Source organism: Gorilla gorilla, chromosome 10 (assembly GCF_029281585.2).
Source record: "Gorilla gorilla gorilla isolate KB3781 chromosome 10, NHGRI_mGorGor1-v2.1_pri, whole genome shotgun sequence".
Lineage (NCBI taxonomy): Eukaryota > Metazoa > Chordata > Mammalia > Primates > Hominidae > Gorilla > Gorilla gorilla.
Window position 1 is genome coordinate 95,925,389 of NC_073234.2, and position 26,596 is coordinate 95,951,984.

Below are 26,596 nucleotides of genomic sequence, written 5' to 3' on the forward strand. Positions count from 1 at the left end.
ATAATAGGAGGCTAAAATTGTCATGTTTCCTATAGCCAGGTTACAAATAACTCTTGCCTGGATTTAGTGGTTTTTCTTTTTAAGACCTTTCCTTCTCTGAAAGCTTAATTGGAGAATACTAGAGTCTGTGAAAGAATATTGATTTGCTGAAAATTTTTACTATGTAGCAAAATTTGCTAGTAACAAACACCAGCTATCCTAAAATCTGAACATTGGAGGAAAAAATAGTTGATCATAGAGGCATGGGCATCTAGTCATCCCTCCAGATGGGATTAGCAAAGGGCAGCCTCTTCTGCCTTCTCTAGTTCATTAGCTAGTGAATATTTCCCTCTCATTTCCAGTGGTTTAGCAAACTCTAGGGAGAGAAAATTGAAACATGGGAAAGGTAACTGGTAGTAGATCTAAAAAAGAATAAATAAAAGAAGGAAAGCATTTGTACACTGATTCTCATGAGGAAAGAGTAGAGTGTAAGATTTTAATGAAAACAAAAGTCAATATAAAAATTTTCAAGGCCAGGTGCCATGGCGCATGCTTGTGATCCCAGCATTTTGGGAGGCAGAGGTGGGCGGATCAGTTGAGCCCAGGAGTTCAAGACCAGCCTGGGTAACATGGCGAAACTCCATCTCTACAAAAAGTACGAAATTAGTTGGGTGTGATGGCACACGCCTGTGATTCCAGCTACCCGAGAGACTGGGTTGGGAGGGTCATATGAGCCTGGAAGGCTGAGGCTGCAATGAGCCATGATTGTGCCACTGCATTCCAGCCTCAGCAACAGAGTAAGACTCTGTCTCAAGAAAAAAAAGTAAAAATTTCCACATAATAAAAATGATCATCAGCAAAATAAAAAGACAAATAACAGATTTGGAAAATATATCTTCATCAAGGATCACAAAAAGGTTATATTAAAGGCTTAAATAAATAAATAGCAAAGCCATACACCCAATAGAAAAAAAAGTAGAAAAAATACAAATGATAGTTTATGAAAAAGGAAATTAAAGAGAGAGAAGTGCAATAAGCTTCACACTGAAACAGAATTTTTCCCCTCTGAAACTTTTATTGCATACTCTGTTGGCAAGTGTTTGGGGAACAGGCATTCTCATGCATGTTGACAGAAGTAGGTATTGGTAAAACCTTTCTGGAGTGTGATTTAGCAATGTCTACCAATGCTACAAATATGCATATGTTTTACCTAGCAACGATTATCCTACAGATTTACTCACACATATGTGTGGAATATGAAAGCATAGGCTTGTACATTACAGCTTGTTTACTGCAAATATTGGACACAGCTTAATATCATTTCATAGAGGCTGGTAAAATCAAATTCGATATATCCATTTCAATGTGCTTACTCCATACAACTCCAAACACTGAAGAAAAAGGCAAAACATATCCAAAGCATATATATAGTGACTCTAAATCCCAGTTTCCAGGGCAGTCTGGATTTATGCTTGCTGTGCTGGCATTTCATCCAATAGACATTGCCTTTTACTCTCAAAAGTGACCTGTCTGTATAACAAATAATTTGCTGCAATGGAGTGAATGTTTATATCCCCCCTAGAATCATATGTTGCGGTCCTAACTCCCTGTGTGATGCTATTAGAAGGTGAGGCCTGTCAGAGGTAATTAAGTCATTAGGGTAGAACCCTCATGAATGGGATTAGTGCCCTTTTAAAAAGACTGCAGAGAGCTCTTTTGCCCTCTTTCTGCTATACAAGGACACAATAAGAAGCCAGCAGTCTGGAACCAGGAGGCCGGTTCTCACCAGAAACCTGCCATGCTGGCACCCTCATCTGACTTTCAGTTCCAGAACGATGAGAAATAAATTTCTGTTGTTTGTAAATCACTCAGTCTATAGTAACTTGCTACAGCAGCCAAACTAAGACAGTCACTCTAGATATATTCTTTGGAAGTGAGAGAAAGGACTGGGAGGAAGAAGAGAGTCAGATATCAGGTTAGATGAAAAGAAAGGGAAGGCTGCACTCCAGCCTGTGCAACAGAGTGAGACCTTGTCAAAACAAAACAAAACAAAACAAAAACAAAAAAACAAAAAACAAAAAAAAAACTTTTCAAGTATCTCACTGTGCTTCAGATAAAGCTAAAAGTCATATATTTGGTTTAAGGACTCAGTGTAATGTGATTCCACTTACATTGCCTACTTCGTCCCTTCCCATTCATCTCCTTGTGGACCCAGCAGCCTTCATTAAGTGTTTTCAATGTGTGACACTCTTCTTCTTCAGGGTCTTAACACCTTCACACATCCTGATATTTTTTATCTGTGAAGCTTCTTCTTATCCTTCAGGTCTCTAATTAAATTATCCTTCATCAGGAAAGCCAAATAAAGTCCCCTGTTATACCCTCGATTCATTTGCTCACACATTCAGAAAACATTTATTGAATCACCATTTTGTTTCATTCAGAAGTCTAGACTCTGAGAGAGAAAATCTGTTATGTACATTGACATTTTATGTGTTTATAACCTACAAATAAACATCTATTTTTGAGTGATTTTTTCAATATTTTTATTGAGATGGATGCGGAAGCAAAATCTTTTTGAATCTTTTATATATAATGTTGGGGTGATGTGGAGGTGAAAGTAGATTAGGCCTCTTTGGAGTGGGTTTTCAGTGCAGAGCTGAGATTTATAGGAAAGTAAATATCAGTTCAAAATAATGCAGGCTGTACAAACTAATAGAGCTATCTGAAAATAAATTTTAAAATAAACTACCCTTGAGATGTTGAGTTTCCCCTTGCTCTATGTATGTAAGCAGAGGCTGGGTAAGTAGTGATTGCTCATTTTGTAGGGGGAGGTTTGTATTGGTCTTCTATTGCTGTGTAACAAATTATCACAAACTTAGTGGCTTAAAACAATACCCATTTATTAGCTCATAGTTCTGTAGGTCAGAAGTCCAGGCATGTTGTGCCTAGGTTTTCTACTTATTCTCACAAGCTGAAGTCAAATTGTCAGTCAACATTTTCTTGTGTAACTCAGGGTCCTCTTTCAGGTTCACGTGGTTGTGGTAGAATTTAGTTCCTTGCAGTCATAGGATTGAGAGCCCCTTCCCTGGCTGGCTTTTAGCTAAGGGCTTCTCTCAGCTCCCAGAGATGTTCTGTGTTCCTTATCATGCGGCTCCCTCCTTCTTGAAAGCCAACAATAGATAAATTTTTGTACGTTGAATCCATCTCTTTAAAGCTTTGACTTCCTTTTCTGAAAACGGCCAAAAATACTATTCTCCTTTTAGAAGGCTCAGGTTATAAGGTCAGGTCCACTGTATAGCTCTCTATTTTAAAATAAACTGATTAAGATTCTTAGTTACAGCAGCAACATAGCTTTCCATCTGTACCTAGATCAGTGTTTGGTTGAGTAAGTGGAAGAATCTGTGTGTACAGGGACCGGGAATCTCGAGGGATATCTGCAGGCACAAAGGTCAGACAAAGAGACAAGATGACCAAGATGATCTCTCAATTTCAAATTCTGAGATTACGTGATTTTTCTCATTTATTTGCCTGTTCTTATGGATTCAGTCGCCAAAATATATCTTAAAAACTGACTTCTGTACTGTTGTTATCACCTAATTTCTTCTTTCTTGGACAAATCAAGTAGTCTCTGAATTTCTCCCTTTTCCTGTTTTGCAATTACCAGACTGTACTTGATAAAATGTACCTCTGGACATACTGTGACATTTTTTATAGCTTTCAATTGCCTGACAAGCTATCTATAGTTTCCTCTGACACAGTAAGTCCCCAAGCTATTGTGCAGTCTTGCTGTTTGTTATTGCCGACATGAATTACAAGCTGCAATTAAACTTGTCTTAGCTCACATCACCCTCTCTTCCATGATCTCCACTTTTACAATCAGTGAAATTCCATCTCATGTGCCATCTCTTCTCTAAAAACATTTTCTGAACACCCACGTCAATCAAACACATCTGATTTATATTAGAATATTTTGAAAATGTATCTTATGTTCAGATGATCTGAGTTCAAATTTAGTGACTGAGGGATTTGAAAAAATTATGAAAATTCTACTTTTTAGCCAATTCTAAAACTTCTTCCTCTATAAATTTACATTTTTTTCCCTAAAGATAGTGTTTTCTCTAATTGCTTTTCTTCATGATAGGTAAAGATAAAACAGAATGTGTTGTAAATAGTGTGCCAGTTTTGGTAAAAAAAAAAAAAAGTATATATATATATATATATATATATATATATATATATAGTAAATAAGCAATAGATCTGTAAATAATTCGATAAAAATTTAAGATGAAATCCAAAATTTTAACTGAAGTCCAGACCTCTCTCTACAGAATCCAGACTCAAGCTTCTATCTAGTATTTGATTTCTCCTTCTGGGTGTCTGAGAGGAATTTCAAAGTTAACCTACTCAAAAGAAATTGTTAATCTTCCTCCCCAAAGCTTACCCCTCTTACGGTCACCCACATCTTGATTAATAGTGACTTCATCTTTTTATTTGCTCAATCCAAAAACCTTAGGGCATTTTTTATTCCTCTCTTTCTCTGATATTTCACATACCACACATCAGCAAACCCTGCCAGCTCTCCTTCACATTATATTCAGGAGTTGAATGTTTCTCTTCACTTCTGCCACTACCACCTTGGACCAGGCCACTGTGATCTCTTGTGTTGACATTGCAGTTGCCTGCTAATTACTCTCCTCGTTTCCAGCCTTGTTACCCTTTAGTCTGTTCTCAACACAGTAGCTAGAGTGATTCTGTGAAAGAGAGAGCCTGCCACTTCTCTGCTCAAATGAAAGCCGTGACAATGTCCTCTCGTGTCATGCACTGGTAGCTTGTACCAGTCACTCAGGCCTTCTTGTTATTCTCCAAATATACCAGGCATGCCTCCAACTATACAGTTTCCTCTGCTTCAAATTTCTCTTTCTGAAATATTGACATGGCTAGGTCCCCTACCTACATGTGGAATTTCGTATCTTCTAATCCCTTCTCTGATTACCTAATTTAAATTTTCAATATCCCTGAAACTCTCCTTCTTCTCATTCTTCTTTTTCTCCGCAACTCTGATCATCATCCAAAACACTACAGTTGGCCCTCCAAATCCATGTGTTCTGCATCCGTGGATTCAATCAACTACAGATGGAAAATATACAAAACCAAAATGTGTCTGTACCCCACGTGCCCAGACTTTTATTTCTTGGCATTAATCTCTAAACAGTACAACAGCTATTTATAGAGCATTTACATTGTGTTAGGTATTGTAAATAACCTAGAGATTATTTGAATTATATGAGAAGATGTGTGTAGTTTATATGCAGATACTACACCATTTTATGTAAGGAATTTGAACGTCTTCTGATTTTGTTCTCCGTGGAAGGTCTGGGAGCCAGTACCCTGTGGATACAAAAGGTGACTATGTACAATACTTATTGATACTTTTATTGTTTATAGCTCCCCTGAATGTAAATTTTGCAGGGGCAGGAATTTTTGTCTGTTTTGTTCATTGTATTTTCAGCACCTACAATCCTACCTGTACATATTAGATGCTCTTAGATATTTATTGAATGTTGAATTAATACATCTTTAGAGATCAATGAGCTTTCTAAATATTTATTAATTTTCTTATTTTAAAATGTGAATATTAACATACAGTTCGCATTATGTAATTTTCACATGTCATCATTTTGATTCTCTTTATCTCCATCTTCTTAACAAAGGCCGTTGAAGATATACAAAGAAAGGCATGGTTAAGAAGAGTTCCAATATCACTTAATTGATTGCTCTTTCTTATTTCTAACCATAACATGCGTATATTACTTGCCCAATAAACTGTCTCTTGAAAACAGGACATGAGCTTTATTGCATCCTGAATCCCTAACACCAGGCTCAGAGCCTGACACATGGTATGCATTTGGCAAACCTGTAGTTAGTGTGGAAGCAAATAAATGACTCCAAGCAGGACTACATGTTAATTCTAAATATACATGAGATAAAATAAAAAAATAGATGAATTATATACATTAAAACTGTCAGTAATATTGTTTATTTAAAATTGTTTTATAATCAACATTTACTAGATATAAGATGTGTTTGTGTTTATTTAGACATTTAAATACACAAGTATCTTCCCTTGGAACTGAATATTACAAACTCAAACCATACCTAGGGAAGTACTTAGGATGATATGAGCATACAGTTTTCCTTTGTAACAGTGAAATAGTTCTATTTGAAGCCAAAGTTTGTTTATATAAGCCACTTATGATTGAATTTGGAAGCAAAATCAAGAATTAATAAATTACAATTATTTTGTCCTCTACCCTTTTAAAATGGTGGTCCCAGAAGCATCACTCTAAGGTTCTTCTCATTAAGTGTGGGGATAATTAATCTAAGAGCTATAGTAATTTGACAGATCTCTACTAGCTGCTCCATAATAGAATTCTATTATTTCTTCTCTTTATGAAGTGTTTGGTGATTGTAACTGCTTTTAATTTTTCCCTTTAATTTTTAGTTCCCAGTGTTCCCACAAATATTGCTTTTTCTGATGTTCAGTCAACTAGTGCAACATTGACATGGATAAGACCTGACAGTATCCTTGGCTACTTTCAAAATTACAAAATTACCACTCAACTTCGTGCTCAAAAATGCAAAGAATGGGAATCCGAAGAATGTGTTGAATATCAAAAAATTCAATACCTCTATGAAGCTCACTTAACTGAAGAGACAGTATATGGATTAAAGAAATTTAGATGGTATAGATTCCAAGTGGCTGCCAGCACCAATGCTGGCTATGGCAATGCTTCAAACTGGATTTCTACACAAACTCTGCCTGGCCGTGAGTATTGTCCTGACATGTACATACTGATTTCTGTTATATTCTGTATCTGTCTGTATAGTATGCTTTATACTTAATCTAATTGTGTGTAAAATCACTGAACATAGAAATAACTGAGGACACTACCATATATAACAACATGTTTAGTTTTAATTTAGTTGAAACCCAATGAGAAATTCAATGTTAGTCATTATTAGGGCTTTTCTCAAACTCCCAAAGTTGTGCCAAGGTCCTAGAGTCTCATATTGCAACAGTGCATTGTGGGAAGCTACTCTGATGCACTACCATTAAACCATACTGATTATTATCTAATGCCCTTGACCCAGGCCCACATTTTTCCTTCATATTTAGAGGTTCTGTTGCTTTTAAGCCCAACTTTACAACCTTTTCAGTGACTTCAAACTTACACACACACACGTGTGACCACAATAACCCTGATTGATCTGTCTGCAAGTCATTTTTTAGCTTGTGTTTTTCAACTGCACAAAATTCTGAGGCAAAGAAATATCAAGCATTCAACTCCCAGCTTGAGATGGGAAGAAGAAAATACAAAGAAGAAACACAAATACTCGAAATTGTTTTGCCATCTATACATCTTTCAGGACTTTAAGTGCTTTTCCATACAAACCACTAAATGTATAGGTTAAGACTGCTCTTGCAACTTAGGTTTTACGTTTATAGCTAACTGGTTGCCTTGCTTGCTTGGAGAATATCATTAACCATAATTAAGTAAAAAATGTATATTCCTTATCCTGAACTCTGTTTACATAGAATTGTGATGGTTACTGTGCAACATAAATAAGTTGCAAATCAAGTCCGGCAAGCCAGAGCTCTGGGAAATGACTGCATTCTCTGAAATGCCATTTCTGCCCCAGCCCTCCAGAGCAAATTTCATGTTTGCCAGGCCACCCATCCCATATAAATCCTTCAGATATAGGCCTTATGTTATCATCTTCCTATCTTGACTGAGACTCTTTAAAGGGGATTCCTTTCAAATCCAAATTACATATTCTTAAACATTTTTGATACTTATTAGTATAGTAATATACCTACACACACACACATAGATTTTCAGTGACAAATACCATCTTAGTACTTATAGATAGTGAAATACACTTTGATCTAGAGGGCTTTATTTTCTAGGCCACCAACTGTGTCTCCTGTTACAATTTCCAGAGTATCTGGCATAATGTCTGTAATAGTAAATGTTGAATAAATGTTTGTTAATATAATTTGACATTTGAGGTAGAATCCTGACAACTCAGACTTTGACACAATTGTCCAACCTTTTCTCTTTTTGGCACTTTGACACTTGGTTTCTGTAAGATCTACCCTTCTGTTTTTTCTCCTACCTTCCTGGTAGCTCCGTCTCAGTCCTCTTTGCTGAATTATTCTCAGCAAATAATTGTTTTTTAACTGTAAGCATTGGAGAGATGAGAGAGCTGTACTTGGCCCTTTTCTCTTCTTTATCAGCACACAACCCCAAGGAGATTTTACCTTAATTGCTCTTATTCTGGTCTATAGCTTTGAAGTCTGCTTACATCTTGACTATTCTCAAATACTATTTCCAGTCCTGAATGCTGCCTAGAACTCCAGATCAGAATATCTGCCTGATCAACTAATCACTGGGCTTGTGTGTTGAATATACTTCTCTATATTAACATGATCAAATACCAAACCTTCTCATATCATTATTTATCTGTTTGCAGAAAATGAAAATCCAGGCACTGTTCCTTTCCTCCTCAATCCTGCCCATGATTCATTTCAACCACACCATCTAAACAAATTCCTCTATTTGCATTACTATTACATTAGTACAACTCTTCATTACTGCTCCCGCAGCACTAGCCTAACTAGCCTCCTACACTGCCAGACTGGTCTTTTTCAACCTAAAGCAGATGATGTCACTTTCTTCCTTAAAACTATCCAATGGGCTGGGCGCGGTGGTTCATGCCTGTAATCCCTGCACTTTGAGAGGCTGAGGCGGGTGGATCAGGAGGTCAGGAGATCGAGACTATCCTGGCTAACATGGTGAAACCCTGTCTCTACTAAAAAATACAAAAAATTAGCCGGGCGTGGTGGCAGGCGCCTGTAGTCCCAGCTACTCGGGAGGATGAGGCCAGAGAATAGCGTGAACCCGGAAGGCGGAGCTTGCAGTGAGCCGAAATCGCACCACTGCACTCCAGCCTGGGCACAGAGCAAGACTCCGTCTCAAAAAAAAAAACAAAAACAAAACAAAACAAACAAACAAACAAAAACTATCCAATGTACTCCCATGGCTCTTAGAATAAATTTTACATTTCTTAACATGGTTAACAAGCCCTATATGACCTGGCTTTTACCTTAAACTTTAACATTATTTATAGCCATGTTTCCCCCATACCATTGTCTTCCACTCATACTAGACGTTTTTTGTTGCTTACACAAAATAAATTCTTAGAACTTGCATCTTTGCATTCCCTGTTTCTTTTGACTAGAATGTTCTTCCACCTCCTTCTTCACATGAGCAGCTTCTTATAATGTAGATCTTTAGTTAAATGATCCCTGATCAGAATGAATTTCCCTGACCACTCAGTCTAGAAATAGTCATGCAGTAATCTTATATAATATCATGTTATTTTAATGAACATTTATAATTACACGATCATTTTTATTTGCTTGTGTTTAGGATCTGCCTTGATCATTGCTTTTTTTTTTTGCTTTTTTTTTTTTTTTGCTACAGGATCTCATTCTTTCACCCAGGCTGGGGTGCTGGGGCACGATCACAGCTTACTGCAGCCTCGACCTCCTGGGCTCAAGTAATCCTCCCATCTCAGCCTCCCAAGTAGCTAAGACTACAGGCACACCCCACTGTGACCAGTTAATTTAAAAAAAAATTTTGATAGAGATGGGGTCTCACTATATTGTCCAAGCTGTTCTTAAACTCTTGGGCTCAAGTGATCCTCCTGCCGTGGCCTCCCAAAGTGCTGAGATTTCAGGCATGAGCTACCATTCCACGCATATTTTCTTATTGTCTAGAATAGTTCCCAGTACCAGTAGATATTCTATAAATATTCCCTGAATGAGAGAAATTTGATTGATTAAGTTCTAGTGGGTAGGACAAAACAGATTGTTTTCCAGTGCAGGTGATGATAAGGATGATGATACTATAGCAAAGATAGCAAAAATATAGAAAAAATTCAGTTTACTTTGGGGTTAGTCAGTAGGTACGGTTATTTTGAACCTGCTGATTTTGTCAAGAAATAGCTATTCTAATACAACTAGAAAACAGAAATAAGTAAATGCCCAGAGATCAGAACCAAATACATCAGTAGCCTAGATCTGGCTTGTGGACAGCTGATTTGTAACCTTTGGTTAAAATATGCCTGTGCTTTTGTGCCTGCTGCCACTAAGAGTTCCCATTCTGAGTATCTCACTTGGGGAGTACCTGCTTCTAATTACCACACTGAGCCAGGAAGTGAACTTTTTAAATGCACAGTCTCTTGCAAGCACACTTGACACTATTATACAAGATGTTTAATTAGCATAAAACAACATATAACATGATCAGTTCAGAAGTTGGTAAATGAAACTGAAAAGTTGGATTTCTAAATAATCCTACATTCTCAAGTCTTTCCACTTGAATATCATTCTTTCCACCCTATTTCCTCCACTTCTTACCCCCTTTTAAGTTCTATGGCCATATTTTATTTCCAGGAGACACAGGGGAAATGGTCTTTCTACCACTGTGATTAGGAGAGAAAGATGAAAAGATTTATATTTTTCAACTTTGTGATAACAAACATATGATTGCATTCTCAAAACTCATAGCTTTTCAACTAAGTAGTCACATGTAGGTGAGGATAATTCTTTAAATTTTGACACTGAGTTGGTTACTCGTCTTTTAGTTTCAAGAATGGAGGAAATTTTTGCTTGCAATGGAGTAGAAGACATTTTTCTAATGATAAATATTGTACATTTGAATTTCCAAATTTCATAATTTATACATCAAAATAAAAGTTCTATTTATTATATTAAGTCAGGAAGAGATAATTTGAGATTATATGGGGAACTGCATATATTATTGCAACATAATATATATGGTGAAATAACATAAGAATAAAAGAAATTAGAACAGTTAAGTAACAGAAGTCTTGAAGAGCAATAATCCTTTTAATATTAAAAATAAGGCATTCATAGATGTTGCTTCTGCAAACCAAAGACGAAAATATAATGGCCATGTTGCAAACTCAAAAAATAATTTGGATGAAGAATATTAATAAGTTTTGTATTACGTATAATTCACTCAAAAATGTGGCATGGGTCATGTCGTGGCTCATGCCTGTAATCCCAGAACTTTGGGAGGCTGATGCGGGCAGATCATTTGAGGTCAGGAATTTGAAATCAGCCTTTCCAACATGGTGAAACCCTGTCTCTTCTAAAAATACAAAAAAATTATCCAAACATGGTGGTGCGCACCTGTAATCCCAGCTACTTGGGAGGCTGAGGGAGGAGAATTGCTTGGACCCGGGAGGTGGAGCTTGCAATGAGCCAAGATTGTGCCACTGCACTCTAGCCTGGGTTACAAAGCCAGACTCCATCTCAAAAATAAAATAAAAATGCAGTATGTTGTTTCATGATATAAAATAAAATAATAACTCTTTCTCTGAATTAGAGAAAAGACTAAACAGCAATATAAAATAGTACAAAATAACTATCTCAGAGAACTGCATTTTATCCTAATGACATAAAGTTGTACTCAAGCACTTACTAATATAACATTTTGTCAAAACCTGGATCTTCTCTATAAAGAGTTACTGATTAATGGGCAGTTTGAAATCAAATTGTTTAAAATTTGAGTAACTCAAATAAAAGACCACCTAGTTTTAATAATAAATATTATAAAAGTTTCTACAATGGATTATATAATCAGAAAACATGTTATCATTAACTGTCTGAGCCCATAACAAAGAGCATCAAAATTGAAGATCAGGGAGAAAAGTCAGAATGCAAGCTGAGATTTAAATTGGATTACCCTGTGAATCTGAATGTACACCTGTAAAACAGAATAAATGAGGGAAAAAATATTCAACCAACTCAAGCTAACCATTCTTTCTCTCACATGCTCTCACCTAGATCATTGAAGCCAAATTGCTTTTGTTCTCAACTAATCCGTGTAATAGCCATAATTCTACTGCATGCTGAGAGTGTATAGATACAAATATAAGCATAAAAATTTTAAAAAATGGCAGAAATATTTACCTTGAAACATTACAGTCATGCAAATTATTTTACTCATCTATTTTTCTGATTGTCCTTAAAGTCAAAAGCAGTTTGAGTGGTGTGTGTATATATGTGGTGGTGATGTAAAGTCACGCTGTTAAATGTCTCTGTGGGGCACAATAGATACTTAATGCTGAGGAAATGTGCAACTTTAAAGGAGTGTGGGTGTGAAATTAGTACGGAATGAAATGGGACTCTCGTAATGTGCATCTCCTATAGACCACCAAGACTGGAAGACAGCAAGAAAGGAAAATTCCTGGGGTAACACTTAGGTTGGGAAAACCACAGGATACCATACTCATGAGGAATTTTAACTACCCAAACATCTGTTAGGTTAACAAAAAATTCAACAAAACATGCCTCATCAAAGAAATTTCTAAGGAATGCAACTTTATGATCTAAAAAGAAGAAAACCAAATAGAGGGCAAAGTACACTTTAACATTATTTAAAATTAAAAATTGTTAATGTGTTACTAAATATTCAGTTGTTTTCCTTAGTTTCTTCTAAACTGTGTAATGCACTTATGTGATAAATGTTATAGTAACAGAGGTAGAAATTATCCTTTTTATAAAGAAGCAATTATATAATGGTAAGAAGTGATTTTAGCCATAAATAAATAGGAATCTATAACTCAAGACATTTAGAAGTTCATTTGGCGGCAGTGCAGTATTAGGATGGGCTCCATCTTGCTGCCACTAGAGAAAATAAATATCATTTATTCTAGACATGATGGTTGCACTTCTGCAAAATTAGTTAGATGCTGTTGAAAGTCTTCTAAATTAGTTGCACAGGACTCCCTAATGGGTAATTCAAGACAACATTTCTGTCCTCTAGGCCCGAATATTGAAGTTATTGGTATAACCACTTAGGTTCCCATAGACATCTCAAACTCCATATTGCCACCTTCCCTTGCAAGTCTTTTCCTTTCTGTGTGTTCCGTGTCTCAGTTTACTGCACCACTATTCGTCTAGTTGTTCAAACTAGTTATCTGGAAATGATTTTTAGTTCTTTTTACCTACTCTCATCCCCCACGAGGCAAAACCTGAGTCCTATTGTATTTACCTTCTAAATATCTCTTGTATTTGTTTATTTTTCTTTTCAAGTGTCTCTAAATCCAGACTTTTATGTTTATCTCTTAGATAATTACAAAAGAGATCTAAATGGTCTTTCTACTCTCATTTTCTACCATTCACCTGAACTCAGCATTTCAATACACCTGCCTGACCATGAATTTCCTCTGCTGAAAATCTTTGATCATTTTCTACATGCCTGCCTGTTAAAACTATGCCCATTAGTAAGTTCTACAAGGTCACTTATGATTTGGCTTATATTTCTCACACATGCACTGTTCTTTCTCCTTTATGATCCAGAATCTTTGCTATTCTTTCTTATTGTCCTTTCTTTCCTCCTCTTCTGGTGACCAGCTTTGTTTTTGCTATGTTTTCAAGTATCTCTTTTGAGAAACTTTTCAGAAATCCTTATTTCCAGTCCCACCTCCCAAAATTTGTTTCTCAACAAGTGAGCATATTGCATCATAGTTATTTCTCTCTCTTTCTTTAGTGGGGCTTTGAGTTCCTTAAAAGCATAAATAGCCAGCCGAGCATGTCTTATGTACCTTTCTGTCCCCTGTGCCTACTTTTAATCTAAGATTTGTTATGAATATGGAAGAAAGGCATTTGACTTTAATGTTAAAGTGTTACGGTGTCAAAATTCTCCATATTTTAAAATAGTTCATGCTGATTTTTTTAAATTTTTTTGGTCTAACGCTTGTCTTTCAAATGCTTGCATTGTTATTGCCAAAATTAAAATTCTCTTGGCCAGTTGCTTTTCATGTTTGATATATTCAGCTTCTTTTATTTCACAAAACCAGTATATATTTTTTATTATTATTATACTTTAAGTTTTAGGGTACATGTGCACAATGTGCAGGTTAGTTACATATGTATACATGTGCCATGCTGGTGTGCTGCACCCATTAACTCGTCATTTAGCATTAGGTATATCTCCTAAAGCTATCCCTCCCCCCTCCCCCCACCCCACAACAGTCCCCAGAGTGTGATGTTCCCCTTCCTGTGTCCATGTGTTCCCATTGTTCAATTCCCACCTATGAGAGAGAATATGCGGTGTTTGAAAACCAGTATATTTTATATTGTTGATCATTTTGTGATTTTCCTTTTCATTAATTAACATAAGAAATGTAAATTATTGCATATATGAAATATTTGTATTGCATATAAGAAATATGAATTATTGTATATAGAAAGGAAATAATTATTGCATTTAGAAATATTTCAAATGGTGAAGGAAAATAATAAATGCCCATTTCAGAATAGATTGGAGAAGCATTAAAAATATCTAAATGATTAACTGAGATAATTAGCTGGTAATAAGTATGTATAGTGAGACAGAGTTATAATAGGTTGATGGTCCATGAAAGAACAAAGGGGAAGAACAATGTTTAAATTTAGAGTGCTAAGTGTGATTACAAAGAGGAGATATATGGGTGAAATCATAATTTAAAGGAAATGATAGAAAGCATATAACATTAAAGTATCTAATAAAGTATTCAACTATATATTTAATGTCAAAAGACCTTATGCTAGATTATGATGCAAATTTTCTAGAATTTAAATAAAAATACTTGTTTTCGAAATCCTATTTACATTAGCAAGTAGAAAGTTGTAGCAAAATCACTAAAAATCAAACAAAGAAAAGTGTAAAGTTTATCACTGTTTTTTTTTAATCATCAATATTTTAGAAAGTCTGATTTTCATAAAGCAAAAAGGGGAGGAAATTTTCTCCCCATTAATAGCTTAGCTGTATTTTATCTTTTTAAACTTCAAATGAATTCTCCTATTTTCTCTGAGATCTCAGACTAAATTTCACGTTGAATTGAATTAACTTTTACTCTTCTGAGAATCTTCTTTCTGTTCATTCAACAAGAAGTGTAAAGTAGGTGTAATACATTGTGAATTTTTGTCTTTAACCTCAGTTCTAAGTTCTAGCTCAGCATTAGGCCCTAGGTCAGCAAAATTTCAGCTCCTATTTCTTCTGCATTTACCAAGAAAGTAGAGAAAATTCTGATTTAACTATGAAAATTCCAAATTATAGAAAAATCCTGGGATTACTATGTACGGTGTCTTGGTCACTTTTTGTCCATGCCTAGTAAATCAATTGAGAGCCATAGGCTGCACAGTTAAGAATATTAGCAATGACTTACCTTACTGGGTGTTTGCTATGTGCTGGTACTATTCTAAGTACTTAAAACATTGATTCATTCATAAGTCTTTATTTCTAGCACAGAGTCTGCACTCTTAGATCTTGACTAGGACTTGCGCAAAGCCTTGGGGTGGTAGAAAAGTACCAAGAGATGGAGAGGTACTAACTGATATGACATAGAGAAGCTATCCAACTGTCCAATCATCTCCCAAAACAAATTGAGTGAGAATTTTGACACGCACCTCAAAATTATAGTTTTGAGGTTTCTGATACCCTTGATTTTCATTTTTCTTTAATGATATCCTAGATATTTTTTACCCCAATTATGCCTGCATACAAATGAACAGGAGAAGAAAATAGTAAGATTTATCCTGGCCCTAAGACTCCAGTATGACGATGGCCTTACCTGAATTATTCCAGGTTTTTCCAATGCAGAGCTTCATGGTAGCATGACAATGGTGATATTTTATGCTCTAATGGAACATGCTGACCTGTTGTTCTAAAAACTTTGGGAATTGGAGGAAGTGAGTAGGGAGAACCCTCTTCATAGTTTATCCAGAATTAAAATAGAATGAAAGATAGGAGGAGACCAGTCTGTGGAATATTTGATGGCTTGATACATGTTTCCATGTTGATAACCAGCTCCCAAACTTCCTTTACATCTACTTCCCTAGTCTTCACAGAAGGAGTAATTCAATCCTCTTTTCCAATCCACTCTTATTTCTAAGAGTTGTAATCATTGGTCATCTAATCTGAAGAGCAGTGTCACTATTTTTTCAAATGGCATGTTGACATTATAGAGCCGTGATTCTTAAACTTGAACTACAGTCATTACAACCACCTGGAGGACTGTTAATTGCTAAGCCCCACACTCACGGTTTCTGATTCAGTAAGTCTGGGGTAGTGCCTCAGAAACTGCTTTTCTATGGCTTCCCCAGTGATGTTGATGCTGCTGGCCTGGAGACACATTTTGAGGACCACTGTTGTAGAAAGTTGTTTTATAAACATGATGCTATTCTCAGAAAATATGTATTCTCTGATTCCAAAGTAATAGTAGTAATTAGAATATTTTCATTCTTACCTGGCATGTCCAGTATTGAAACTGAGAGGTTTTCTTTCTATTTTGTATTTTTTTTCTAGCTTAAGCCAGTCTGAAATTAGTCAGAAAATAACTCATTTAAGCATCAAATAAGATGATCATACAGTGAGGTCTAATACTATGAACATCCATGAATCATTCTTAGTATTCATGAATCTAATCTGACAAATTCTTAGGCTTGCTGTATTTGTAACACTATTGTGCTATACCCTCTGCAGCACTACCTTGCGGTTGGGAAATCTAATTAGAAAACACCCTTAACATCTCATAAAATGATAGGAAATATTTCCTACACCGACAGTGGTGTTGCGTTTTGGTCAGCGAAATCACTGGGCTCTAGGAAAACATCCAAACTACAAAAGGATAGCCAGTTATCAAAGTGTTTTAACCAGTGGACAGGAATATGTCCTGAGATACTCTTGCTGTGTGGAAATAAGATGAATCCAATTGCAGAGCTTCTTCAGGGCCCTTGATGCCCTGAATTGCTTAAGACACAGGAATCCACCAGCGAGTTGGATTTCTTCTAGTCCTGAGAGACATCTAACAGTCAGTGCTAATTTGTCCAGGTGTGCTGAGTTAAAGTCGACTTGTAGTCCTTGAAGTTGTTAATATTTGTATAGCTGAGAAAGGACAGAGCCCTTCACTTAGTGATGACAGTCACTAGAAATCTGGTGGCCTAGTGCACCAAATTCTGAAACTAAAACACCCTGAGTGATAGGCCCTTTTAATAAACTTTATACTGAACTTAAGTTCAAATAATTGTGCAGACAATTTAAATTGCAGGTATATAGAGCTGAAGTTTTCTAAGTTGCTGTTAAACCATATATTCATTTATGTTTATTCTTTTAGGAAAGTAATCATAACGAGGTACACTAAAAACCATAGAGTATTTTCTAGAATATTTTCCACTATTAAGTTAGACTTACAGGGATCTGCAGATGGCAAAGTTACAAATAAGTCTTTGAATGTGCTTATTTTAAAAGTATAGTATCAGGCACAATAAAACTTGTTGATTCTTAAACAAAGTGGCATGGATGGGGGCATTCAAATTTTTATATGAACTAGGCAAAATGATGGTCTATCCAGACTCACCTTTGAGCTAACACACTTAGCATCAAGACACAGATGGATGGGAAAGATGACCCTGACCCGCATAAGACCCACATTCCTGTGCAAGGATAGAAGCATGATAATCAGGAAATGATGGTTGTTAGTTACAGAAAATGCATTATGGTGAAAACCAGGGGGAAAGTGCTTATGAGAGGAAGTGATTGGATTATGGGGAATGAGAGAATAAGGATAGATCATTCCTACTGAGTAAATTGCTGTGATTTATAAGAGAAAGGGTATAGTGATATCTTGGCCCATTACTGACTAGATTCATTTCACAAACAATCCTAAATCAGAATGTGACAGTTTATGGGGAGACAAACAAAGCTCCCAAAGATGCTTATAAGTTACTAAGCTTTTAAACTGGCATATTTTCAACTCCTCATACTTTTGTCACCATCAGCTCCCTTTATTTTTGTAGCTGACATTCATAAATGTAATTTTGTAGCCACCCTTATGTGACACTAGTAATAGTTTACTATATGCTGTGGTAAAAGAGAAAATGCTAGATATATTTTATTTTATGTTTTGGGAATTTTGTTAAATTTCATAAGAAAGATACCTAAAATAATTTTATATGTATTTAAGTATAATACTGTACAATACTAAAATAATTAAGTGCTGTTTTATAGTAGATGAGCATTTTGGTGTTCTAAATATTTCTCTTAAATTACCTATGAATTAATCAAACAGTTACCTTTCATTGCTGCAGACAGGTGAAACACATATTGTTATATATTATATATTAATGTATATTCAGTTATATAAGTTTACTTTTATTTTTCAGTTTGGATTTAGGAGCTCTAATCCTTCAAGAATACAAGCTGACAAAATACATTCTGAAGGAAATTTTTGGCAAAGGATTCAACACAGAAAACTTGTGTAACAAGACAGGCAATTTTATCAAGAACTTTATTGAAAATGCAAACATTGTTTAGAGTGATTGTTTCTTTTAAAAAAGGAAGAAAGAAGGGAAAACGATTTTGGGAAAAGTTCAAGAAATGGCATTAAAGCATAGCTCAGCAAGGGGCTAAATACCTTGCTTTTTTATAATGATTGATCAGTGCAAGGAAATTAAAATATTTAGTAGTATAGGTGATTATATGTGTTGTCATGAATGATCTTTGAATGTCATTTTTCTCTTACCTCTGCTTGGGGTCACACACTCCCTGATGAGGGATTTGATTGCTAGTATTAAAGGAATGATTGCAGGGTTGACATTTTATTGGGAAAGAAGAGAAGTTGAAAGCAAAGCGCTATATTTGTTTCTGAGCTGGCATACAGACACACTCACAAGCCAAAGTTTTCCTTGGGAAAACTTTGCACTTTGTCCTCAATTGAGACCCGAAGAAGCCATTACAGAGCAGAGATACAGAAATTTTTCCAGATACAAGCTACCGCAGAAAAATCTCACAACTTTCTTAGCCGCAGAAAATTCTCAACACATTTTTCATGATGTCTGGGCAACGATAATGTGCCACTCTGCTTGCTTGCTAGGATGAGTTAGGTTGAAAAGTATAGTCCCAACAGCATCGAGTAGTATATGTTACAGAGGTACATGAATCAAATAGATGTTGGAGATAATCTTTCCTTTTTGATGTAATTAATTTTAGCCCATCTTTCTGGTATGAGTTAAATACCAAGGATCACAGTCTATCACAGCCGCTTCTACTTCATGGCATTTGTCTTTTTGTTCACAATAGCCATCCTAACAAAAGAAGACATTAACGCTGGTCTTAACAGCCTTACATTTTCTGGCCCCCATTTCCTCTCGGATTCTCTTATTCCAACTCAACTGGGCTTCAGCTTCACTGTGGTCCTTGTTATTCTTAGGACATACCAGGCGAAATCCTGCCTCAGGGTCTTCACGCTGGCCATTCTCCTCCTGGACACTCTTTCTCCAAACAGCCAAACAGTATTCCCCTACCTCCTTCAAATATTTGTTTAAATGTTAGCTGCTTAGTGAGGCATGTGCTGACCACTGTATTTAAAATAGTAACACCCTAAGCATCTTCATGCCCATGACCTTGTCTCATTTTTCACCATGGTACATAATACTTCCTAACATGATATATAATTTACTTGTGTATTATATATTCATTTATTTATATTTTTCTAATATATATTATTTGTCTCTCTCCATTAAAATGGAAGTTCCATGGTCTTTGTCTCTTTGGTTCTCTTCTATATTTCCAGCACTTCCAAAGTGCCTGGCATGCCATAGGTGTTCAGTAAACTGTTGCTAAATGAAAAGGGTTAAACAGTAGAAGCTTTATGGATGGATCCAAAGCTACCTGATCACCTGTATGAGCTTTTTGTCCTCTTAGTGCCTAGCACATAGTAAGTACTTAATAAATATTTATTCATTCAATGAATGCATAAATTTATTCTCAAGGCCAACTAAACGTTTGGTTATAATAAAGACAAGCGGACTCTAAAATATTTTCCTGTTTTGTACCACTTGAAATGTGTGGCCGATCAGAAAATTGTTTCTCTCCACACTGGTTCTTACAGAGCTGGAAGTCAAATTTTGCAAAAAACATTAATAATAAAGGAGCCTTAATACATTTATACAGAGGTCATATCCCATCCCCTTTTATAGAGTCAGAGGCAGAAGAGAGGCCATTGAAACCCACAAAGCATCTTATATTTATATTTTTCAAAGCAATTAATTATGCTGATGGCAGGAGACCTCTTATAGCTCTCATCTGTTATGTATAATTACCTAAATGAATTAGGCTACAATTTGAGGCAGTTTTCCTAGGACCATAAAGCTAGCAGTAAAAAGAATGAAAATGTCTGTTTATGCAGGGTATGTGTATGATTCCTTGATACCTTAGTTGTTGCAGAAACTGTGTACCCAATTCTGTCTTCATCATTAGCATCTCTTAGCTCATCAAATCGAATCCTGGAGCATTCTTTCTTTACCCACTCCCCTGGATGTTTTCTTGGCAATATAAAACTGGATCTTTGAGTACGGGGTGTCAATGTTCAGATTATTGTACAGTTTTCAGAAGTACAAATAGGAAGAGTATCTTTGTCACTCCAAAGGTATTTGTTCACTGAAACTTCCTTAAATGTATTTTCTAGATTCCTGTATAGTTACATTCAAGTACTATTATTAAAATATGTCAATACTATTATTAAAATATTTTTGGATTGAGTTGTGCACCTAAATTCCATAGATATAATGTTATATGCCTAAGAAATATATTCTAAATATCAATTACTTATTCACAGTTTAAAGATTGTCACCACTATTAATCTCTTAGTCTGTTTTGTGTTGCTATAAGAAAGTATCAGAGACTTGGTAATTTGTAAGAATAGACATTTGTTCTCTTATAGTTCTGGAAGCTGGGAGGTCCAAGATGAAGGTGCAGACAGATTTGCTTATCTGGTGAGGGTTGCACCCTCTGGAGGGGAGGAACGTGTGTCCTCACACAGTGGAAAGCAGAAGGGCAAGCTATCCAGGAGCTTAGTGAAGCCTGTCTTATAAGGACCTTAATCCCATTCACCATGGGAGGTATTCTCATGACGTAATCACCTCTTATAGGCCCCACGTCTTCATACCATCACATTGACCATTGTATTTCAACATCTAAATTTTGGAGGGGACATGTTCAAATGATAGTAACATCTTATAGCTCTCTAGTATTGAAATAAACCTTTTGACTCTCTTCAGAGCATGTGATTCACTTAAACCAGATATACTACCCATATTTATACCATCCCAACTTGCAAGAAATTATCTGCAATTTAAAAACAAAGACAAAAACTTTCTCCATTCTGATCCTATTTGCCTCATTCCAAGCTCATCTTTCCATTTGCCAGATAGGCCTCTCAGACTTCTGGAGGTTCTCAAACTCAATGAATATGAATCCAAATTTGTCATCTCCTACCATAGTCTTACCCCACCAAAATCAGTGTATGTTCCTGAATGTGCTGTTGTGAACTGCCAAAATTCACCAATATTAATGCATGAGTTAGCTTTTACTACTTTCTCTATCTCAATTTGCACCGACATCAAATTATTCCGAGTTCTTTTTATTAATCTTTCTATAGTGACTCTAGGTTTCATCTCCTCATATCTATCCCTTCTGTCACTATTCTTATTTAGGATCTCATGTTTTACTTGGCCTTTTGGAAAGAGCTTATCTACACTCAGTGTTTTTCAAATAACTTAACTTTTTCATAGCTACATGAGTTGTCTTCCTAAATCAATGGAAAAATAATTCTTTTCTCAAAAACCTCAGCAGAATCCCACTATTTAAAGAATAAACTCCAAATTCTTTAACATAACAATCAGGTACTCTCTAGCTTAATTCCTAAATTACTACTTGGGCTTGTACATTTTTATTCCTCCATAAATACTGGTCTCTCTGTGATAGTTCTGTTTCTTGGATTTAGGGATTCTGAATCTTTTTTTGTACCATGAATCCCTTTGGAAATCTGGTGAAGTTTATTGACTCCTTCCTAGAGTAATTTATTTTTTAGTTGTAAAATAATAACATTACCAAGATAAGCAATTCTACAGCAATACAACCCTATCTGTCTGTGGGTCCTGTTGTTTATGTCTTTGTGGCTTTTCTATGATCCTCCCCTTATCACAGAAGTGCCTCTAACCCTGCTCTATCCTTCTCATCTATCAAAGACTAGTGCAATTCCCAGCTTCACTGTGCATCTTTACCTTGCAACCCTGCCCCATCTGTATCATCACTTTGCTCTCTCATTGTAGATTATATGTTATTTATTTCTATTTATTTATCCCTTATCTTTATCTTTTATGATACCTTGGTAATTGACAACAATGTGGCAAATACTGAACTAGCCACTTTTACATACTTTGTTTTCATAATTTCTTTTAAAGCGCTATAAAATATTCATATGATGGGGAAACTGAGGTCCAAACATTTTGGTGTTTCACCAAGATCATACAACTTGTATTCTTGCTGGATTATGAGTTATTTGAGGAAAGGAATATTTTATCTTCCTGATTATATCTTCTCTGGATCTGTGGGATAGTACTTTTTCAATAATGTTTGCCCATATGTATTTAAAAATTGAAAATATTGGGAAATACTTATCTCTCAATATTTAATATCATTAGAATTGACTAGGGGCCCCAGGAGGACAGAGGTGTGTGCAGCAGTGTTCTTAGGTTAATGTCTGTGTGAAATTAACTGTGGCTAAATCTTTCCCTGCATACTATTATCTCTCCTAATTCCCAGTGGCTTCACAAATTGAAATTCTACACATAAGGATTTTAAACAGAAACATTTTTAAGATATTGTCTCTTGTTTTGCATTACTGAAAAAATAACAAAGTAGGACAAATTAAGAAAGTAGAACAAATTAAAGAATTTAATTAGAGTCATAAGGAATTCAAGAAATATTTGAAGATTGCATTTCTAATAATAGATCAGAACAATTGAATAACCATTTCATATTCTCCACCCTCAGTGAAAACAATAAAATCAACTCAATTTACATTTGTAAAACAATATATGTATACTTTCATTATACCAGTTTTAATTTTCAGCTGTGCTTCTCTATCTCTCTGTAGTCAAATACTACGTTTCTGCAAGGGTTTTCTTAAAACAGCATTGCTAGGTTAATTGTTTTAAAAGAAAAGTATTTGCTTAAAAAGGTTTACTTTAGCAATAGTAATGCTTTCCTTTCAAAATATTATTTCAAGTTTTAAAATAATGAACTTATGATTTTAATTAATTAAGTTTTCATGTGGAAGTTGTTCATCTACAGTAACTAATTTTAAAGAATTGGATCTTTTTATTTGGTAATGCCTTTGGCACTCTGTGAAGTATAAATTAATGTAAAATTAAAATTAATTTATTATGACTATCCATTTTTCATGGTCTTTTCTATTATTGTACTGTAGCAAGTACTAATTCTAATGTAGCTAGATAATTAATTTTCTATTGTCATAGCTCCAGATGGTCCTCCTGAAAATGTTCATGTAGTAGCAACATCACCTTTTAGCATCAGCATAAGCTGGAGTGAACCTGCTGTCATTACTGGACCAACATGTTATCTGATTGATGTCAAATCGGTAAGGCATGTCTTATCTTCTGTAAAAGTCAGTATAAAATGGTTAATAATACAAGATTTGGAACCAGACTATTTGAATTTGAATTTTGGCTCTGTTAGACAGTAGGAAAATTACTTTACTTGTTTGTGTTTCAATGTCTACATCTGTAAAGATTAATAATAGTAAACAGGGTATGAGGACTGAATCAGTTAACATGCACAAAGAACTTGGAACATTCCCTGAGATATGGTAAATGCTCAATAAATATAAAATATTAGTAACATTATTATTATATGTTTTATCAGTGTATAGAATGTGTATATATATGTATGTATATATATATGTATGTAACACACATACAAGTGGTTAAATTGGTAGTAATACAAATATCTGGTTTACAATACGGTGGAAAGTGATTCATAATACAAAATGAGAAGAGAGAAGGAATTAGGAGAAATATCTTCCAGATAAAATAATATCAGAGCTAAGTCTTGAAAAATAAGTGAAGCAGAACATAAAAGGTAAATGGGAATAGGGGTGTAAAAAAGTAAGCCTCATTCAAGAAAAATCAAGTCTTTTGGCAATCCCAGGCCATAGCATTAAAAAAATAAGTTCTAAGAGATGAGGCTAGATCCAGAGGCTGACTATACAACAAGTTACAGAGTTAGGGTTTTATGTTAAGGGCAGTGGGGTGCCAGTTGGTGATACAGATTTCTACTGTATAACATAGGCATGGTTGCAGTGTAGAGGATAGATTGAGAGCAGTATGGGGGGTGTAAAATCAGACAAGGAGACAGGAAACTATAAAAGGGCAAGGAAAAAGAACAGAGGAAATGTAGCAAGAGAACAGAATGAAAAATAATCTAAACCTATAGAATTTGGTGAAAAATCAACTAACTCATGATGGTGAGTGAGTAGGATAATTAAGGATGATTGTAAGTTACATGACAGAAGATTATGAGGAGGAACAGATCTGTAGAGGAAGGGAATGAGTTCAGTATTAGATACACTGAGTTTGAAATACGTGGCAGTCCTCCAGGTCAATATACCCATTGGCGGTATTAAATATGGATCTGGAGCTCAGGAGAGAAATTCTGGATTTGCAGATTTGGGTAATGTTAGTATATAGAAGATAGTCAAAATTATAGGACTGAATGAGATTCACTATGGAATGTGCAAAGTAAGATGACAACCTAAGGACAGCACCCTGGGGAATATCAACACTTAAATAAGAGGCCACTGAAGAGACTGAATGGGAGTAGATAGCCATTTGGATGGAAATCCAGGTATGAAAGTCAAACCCTTCATATAAGATAGGATGCTCAATGATGTCAATAATGCAGAACTGTTAGCCAGAATAAAGACTGGAAGTATTTCCTTTGCACCCTGCTTGGGTTTTGCTGGGCCTGATGAGCACAGTTTTCTAATAGCATCTTATGCATTAAATTGGATAGCATAGTGATTTCTCCTCCTTTCTCTCTGTCTCTTGTCCAACTTTATAATTTTATTATGTCTTTGTAGTATTCCTTAAATGGAGATATAATACTTCTATCTCAAAAGACCTGTCATCATTAAAATAAAATTGAAAGAATTGTTGATGTATTTGTTCTCCAATTCAGTCTCTATTTTCTGTTCCTTTTGTAGAGCATATTTGTGAAGGTTTTAGTATGTAATTAGCCAAAAATAATTAGCATGAATGATGAATGCCCTGGGAATATGCATTAAAAACAAATTATAAAATGATAAAGCTTTACTCTGTCAAATGAAAGGCACTTTATTAATGAAAATAGTTCTCCCTTGGAAATTCTGCTTAAAGGAACAAAAAAAATAAAACATAGTAAGAAGTGATTTTGTAATCTCATTCTTGTAGCCATCTTGCTGAGTTTCAAAGTGAGCAAGGGAAAGAGGGTAGAATGGGAAGATAACAAATATTTTAATTGCTTATTTTATACAAGTTACATGTTCGTCTCTTCCTATTCATTATCTTATTATATGTTATCCAGCAATATTTTCATATAAACATTATTACCTTCATTTTGCATAAAATAAATCTAAGGAACAGAGACGGTGAATAACTTCTCACAGAGCTAAGACTTGGCTAAAACTAACAGATCAACAATGGTTTGACAGGAGAAAGGGAAGGTCATTAAATAACAAATAAAATTTGCCAACATAAATATAGCCTCACCAAAACTCCTTTAGATCAACAATAGCAAGAACAGATTCAGACAGAACCTAGTAATTCACAATTTCTTTAGGATTCTTGGAATTAAGTAGAGGTATTTCCTTCCTTCCTTCCTTCCTTCCTTCCTTCCTTCCTTCCTTCCTTCCTTCCTTCCTTCCTCACTCCCTCCCTCCTTCCCTTCCTTCCTTCCTTCCTTCCTCACAGATTTTAAAATACTTCCAATGTACCAGAACTGTGCTAGGTGCTGGATATGTAGAAGTGAACAGCTCTGATAAAGCACTTCTGCAGCTCATTTCATTAATATGTAATTATCAACAGTCAAGAATCACTGGTTCCCAGACTAAGGAAGAATACATAGCATTGCACTTGGGACTTATTGTGCAGCCTGTCTTCTACAAAATACTAGCCACACCGATAAAACTCTTAACTTTAAAAGTGTAAACAAAAATTGTCAATCTTAATAAAATGTAAATATCATCCTAGATGATTCTCCTGGAAATTAATGCATTTATGATCATTTTCATTGTTCCTTTTACTCTTTTACTGAACAAATTGTTATGATAGCTTCTGTGCATCAAGACAAGGATGAAAAACATAAAGCTCTGCTGTCAAGTAGCTCACACCCTAGTGGTACACACCGGAATAGAAACAGCTAATTATAGAGTTTGAGGTTGAAGTTTTGTGGGGAATATAAGGTAACAAAGTGATTAAAGTTCCTGTTATGGGAGGCATAGAAGATAAAGGAGACTTCATAGAGCAGGTTAAATATATTCTAGGACTTGATGAATGAATAGGGGTACACAAGATGGGAAAGGATGGAGGTGGGGTAGGGAGAGAAAAAAATAGGAAGTGGGGCAGGAAGAGGAGAAC

General features: G+C 35.4%; 1 protein-coding gene across 1 annotated transcript in view; it reads left to right on the top strand.

The window, feature by feature from the left end:
• Positions 1-26,596, top strand: part of PTPRQ (protein tyrosine phosphatase receptor type Q) — a 236,930-nt gene that overhangs the window by 139,775 nt on the left and 70,559 nt on the right. The window contains exons 27-28 of the mRNA XM_055358903.1: positions 6,482-6,805; positions 23,441-23,562. Coding sequence (XP_055214878.1) covers positions 6,482-6,805; positions 23,441-23,562 — 446 coding nt within the window. The remainder of the gene's footprint in view (positions 1-6,481; positions 6,806-23,440; positions 23,563-26,596) is intronic.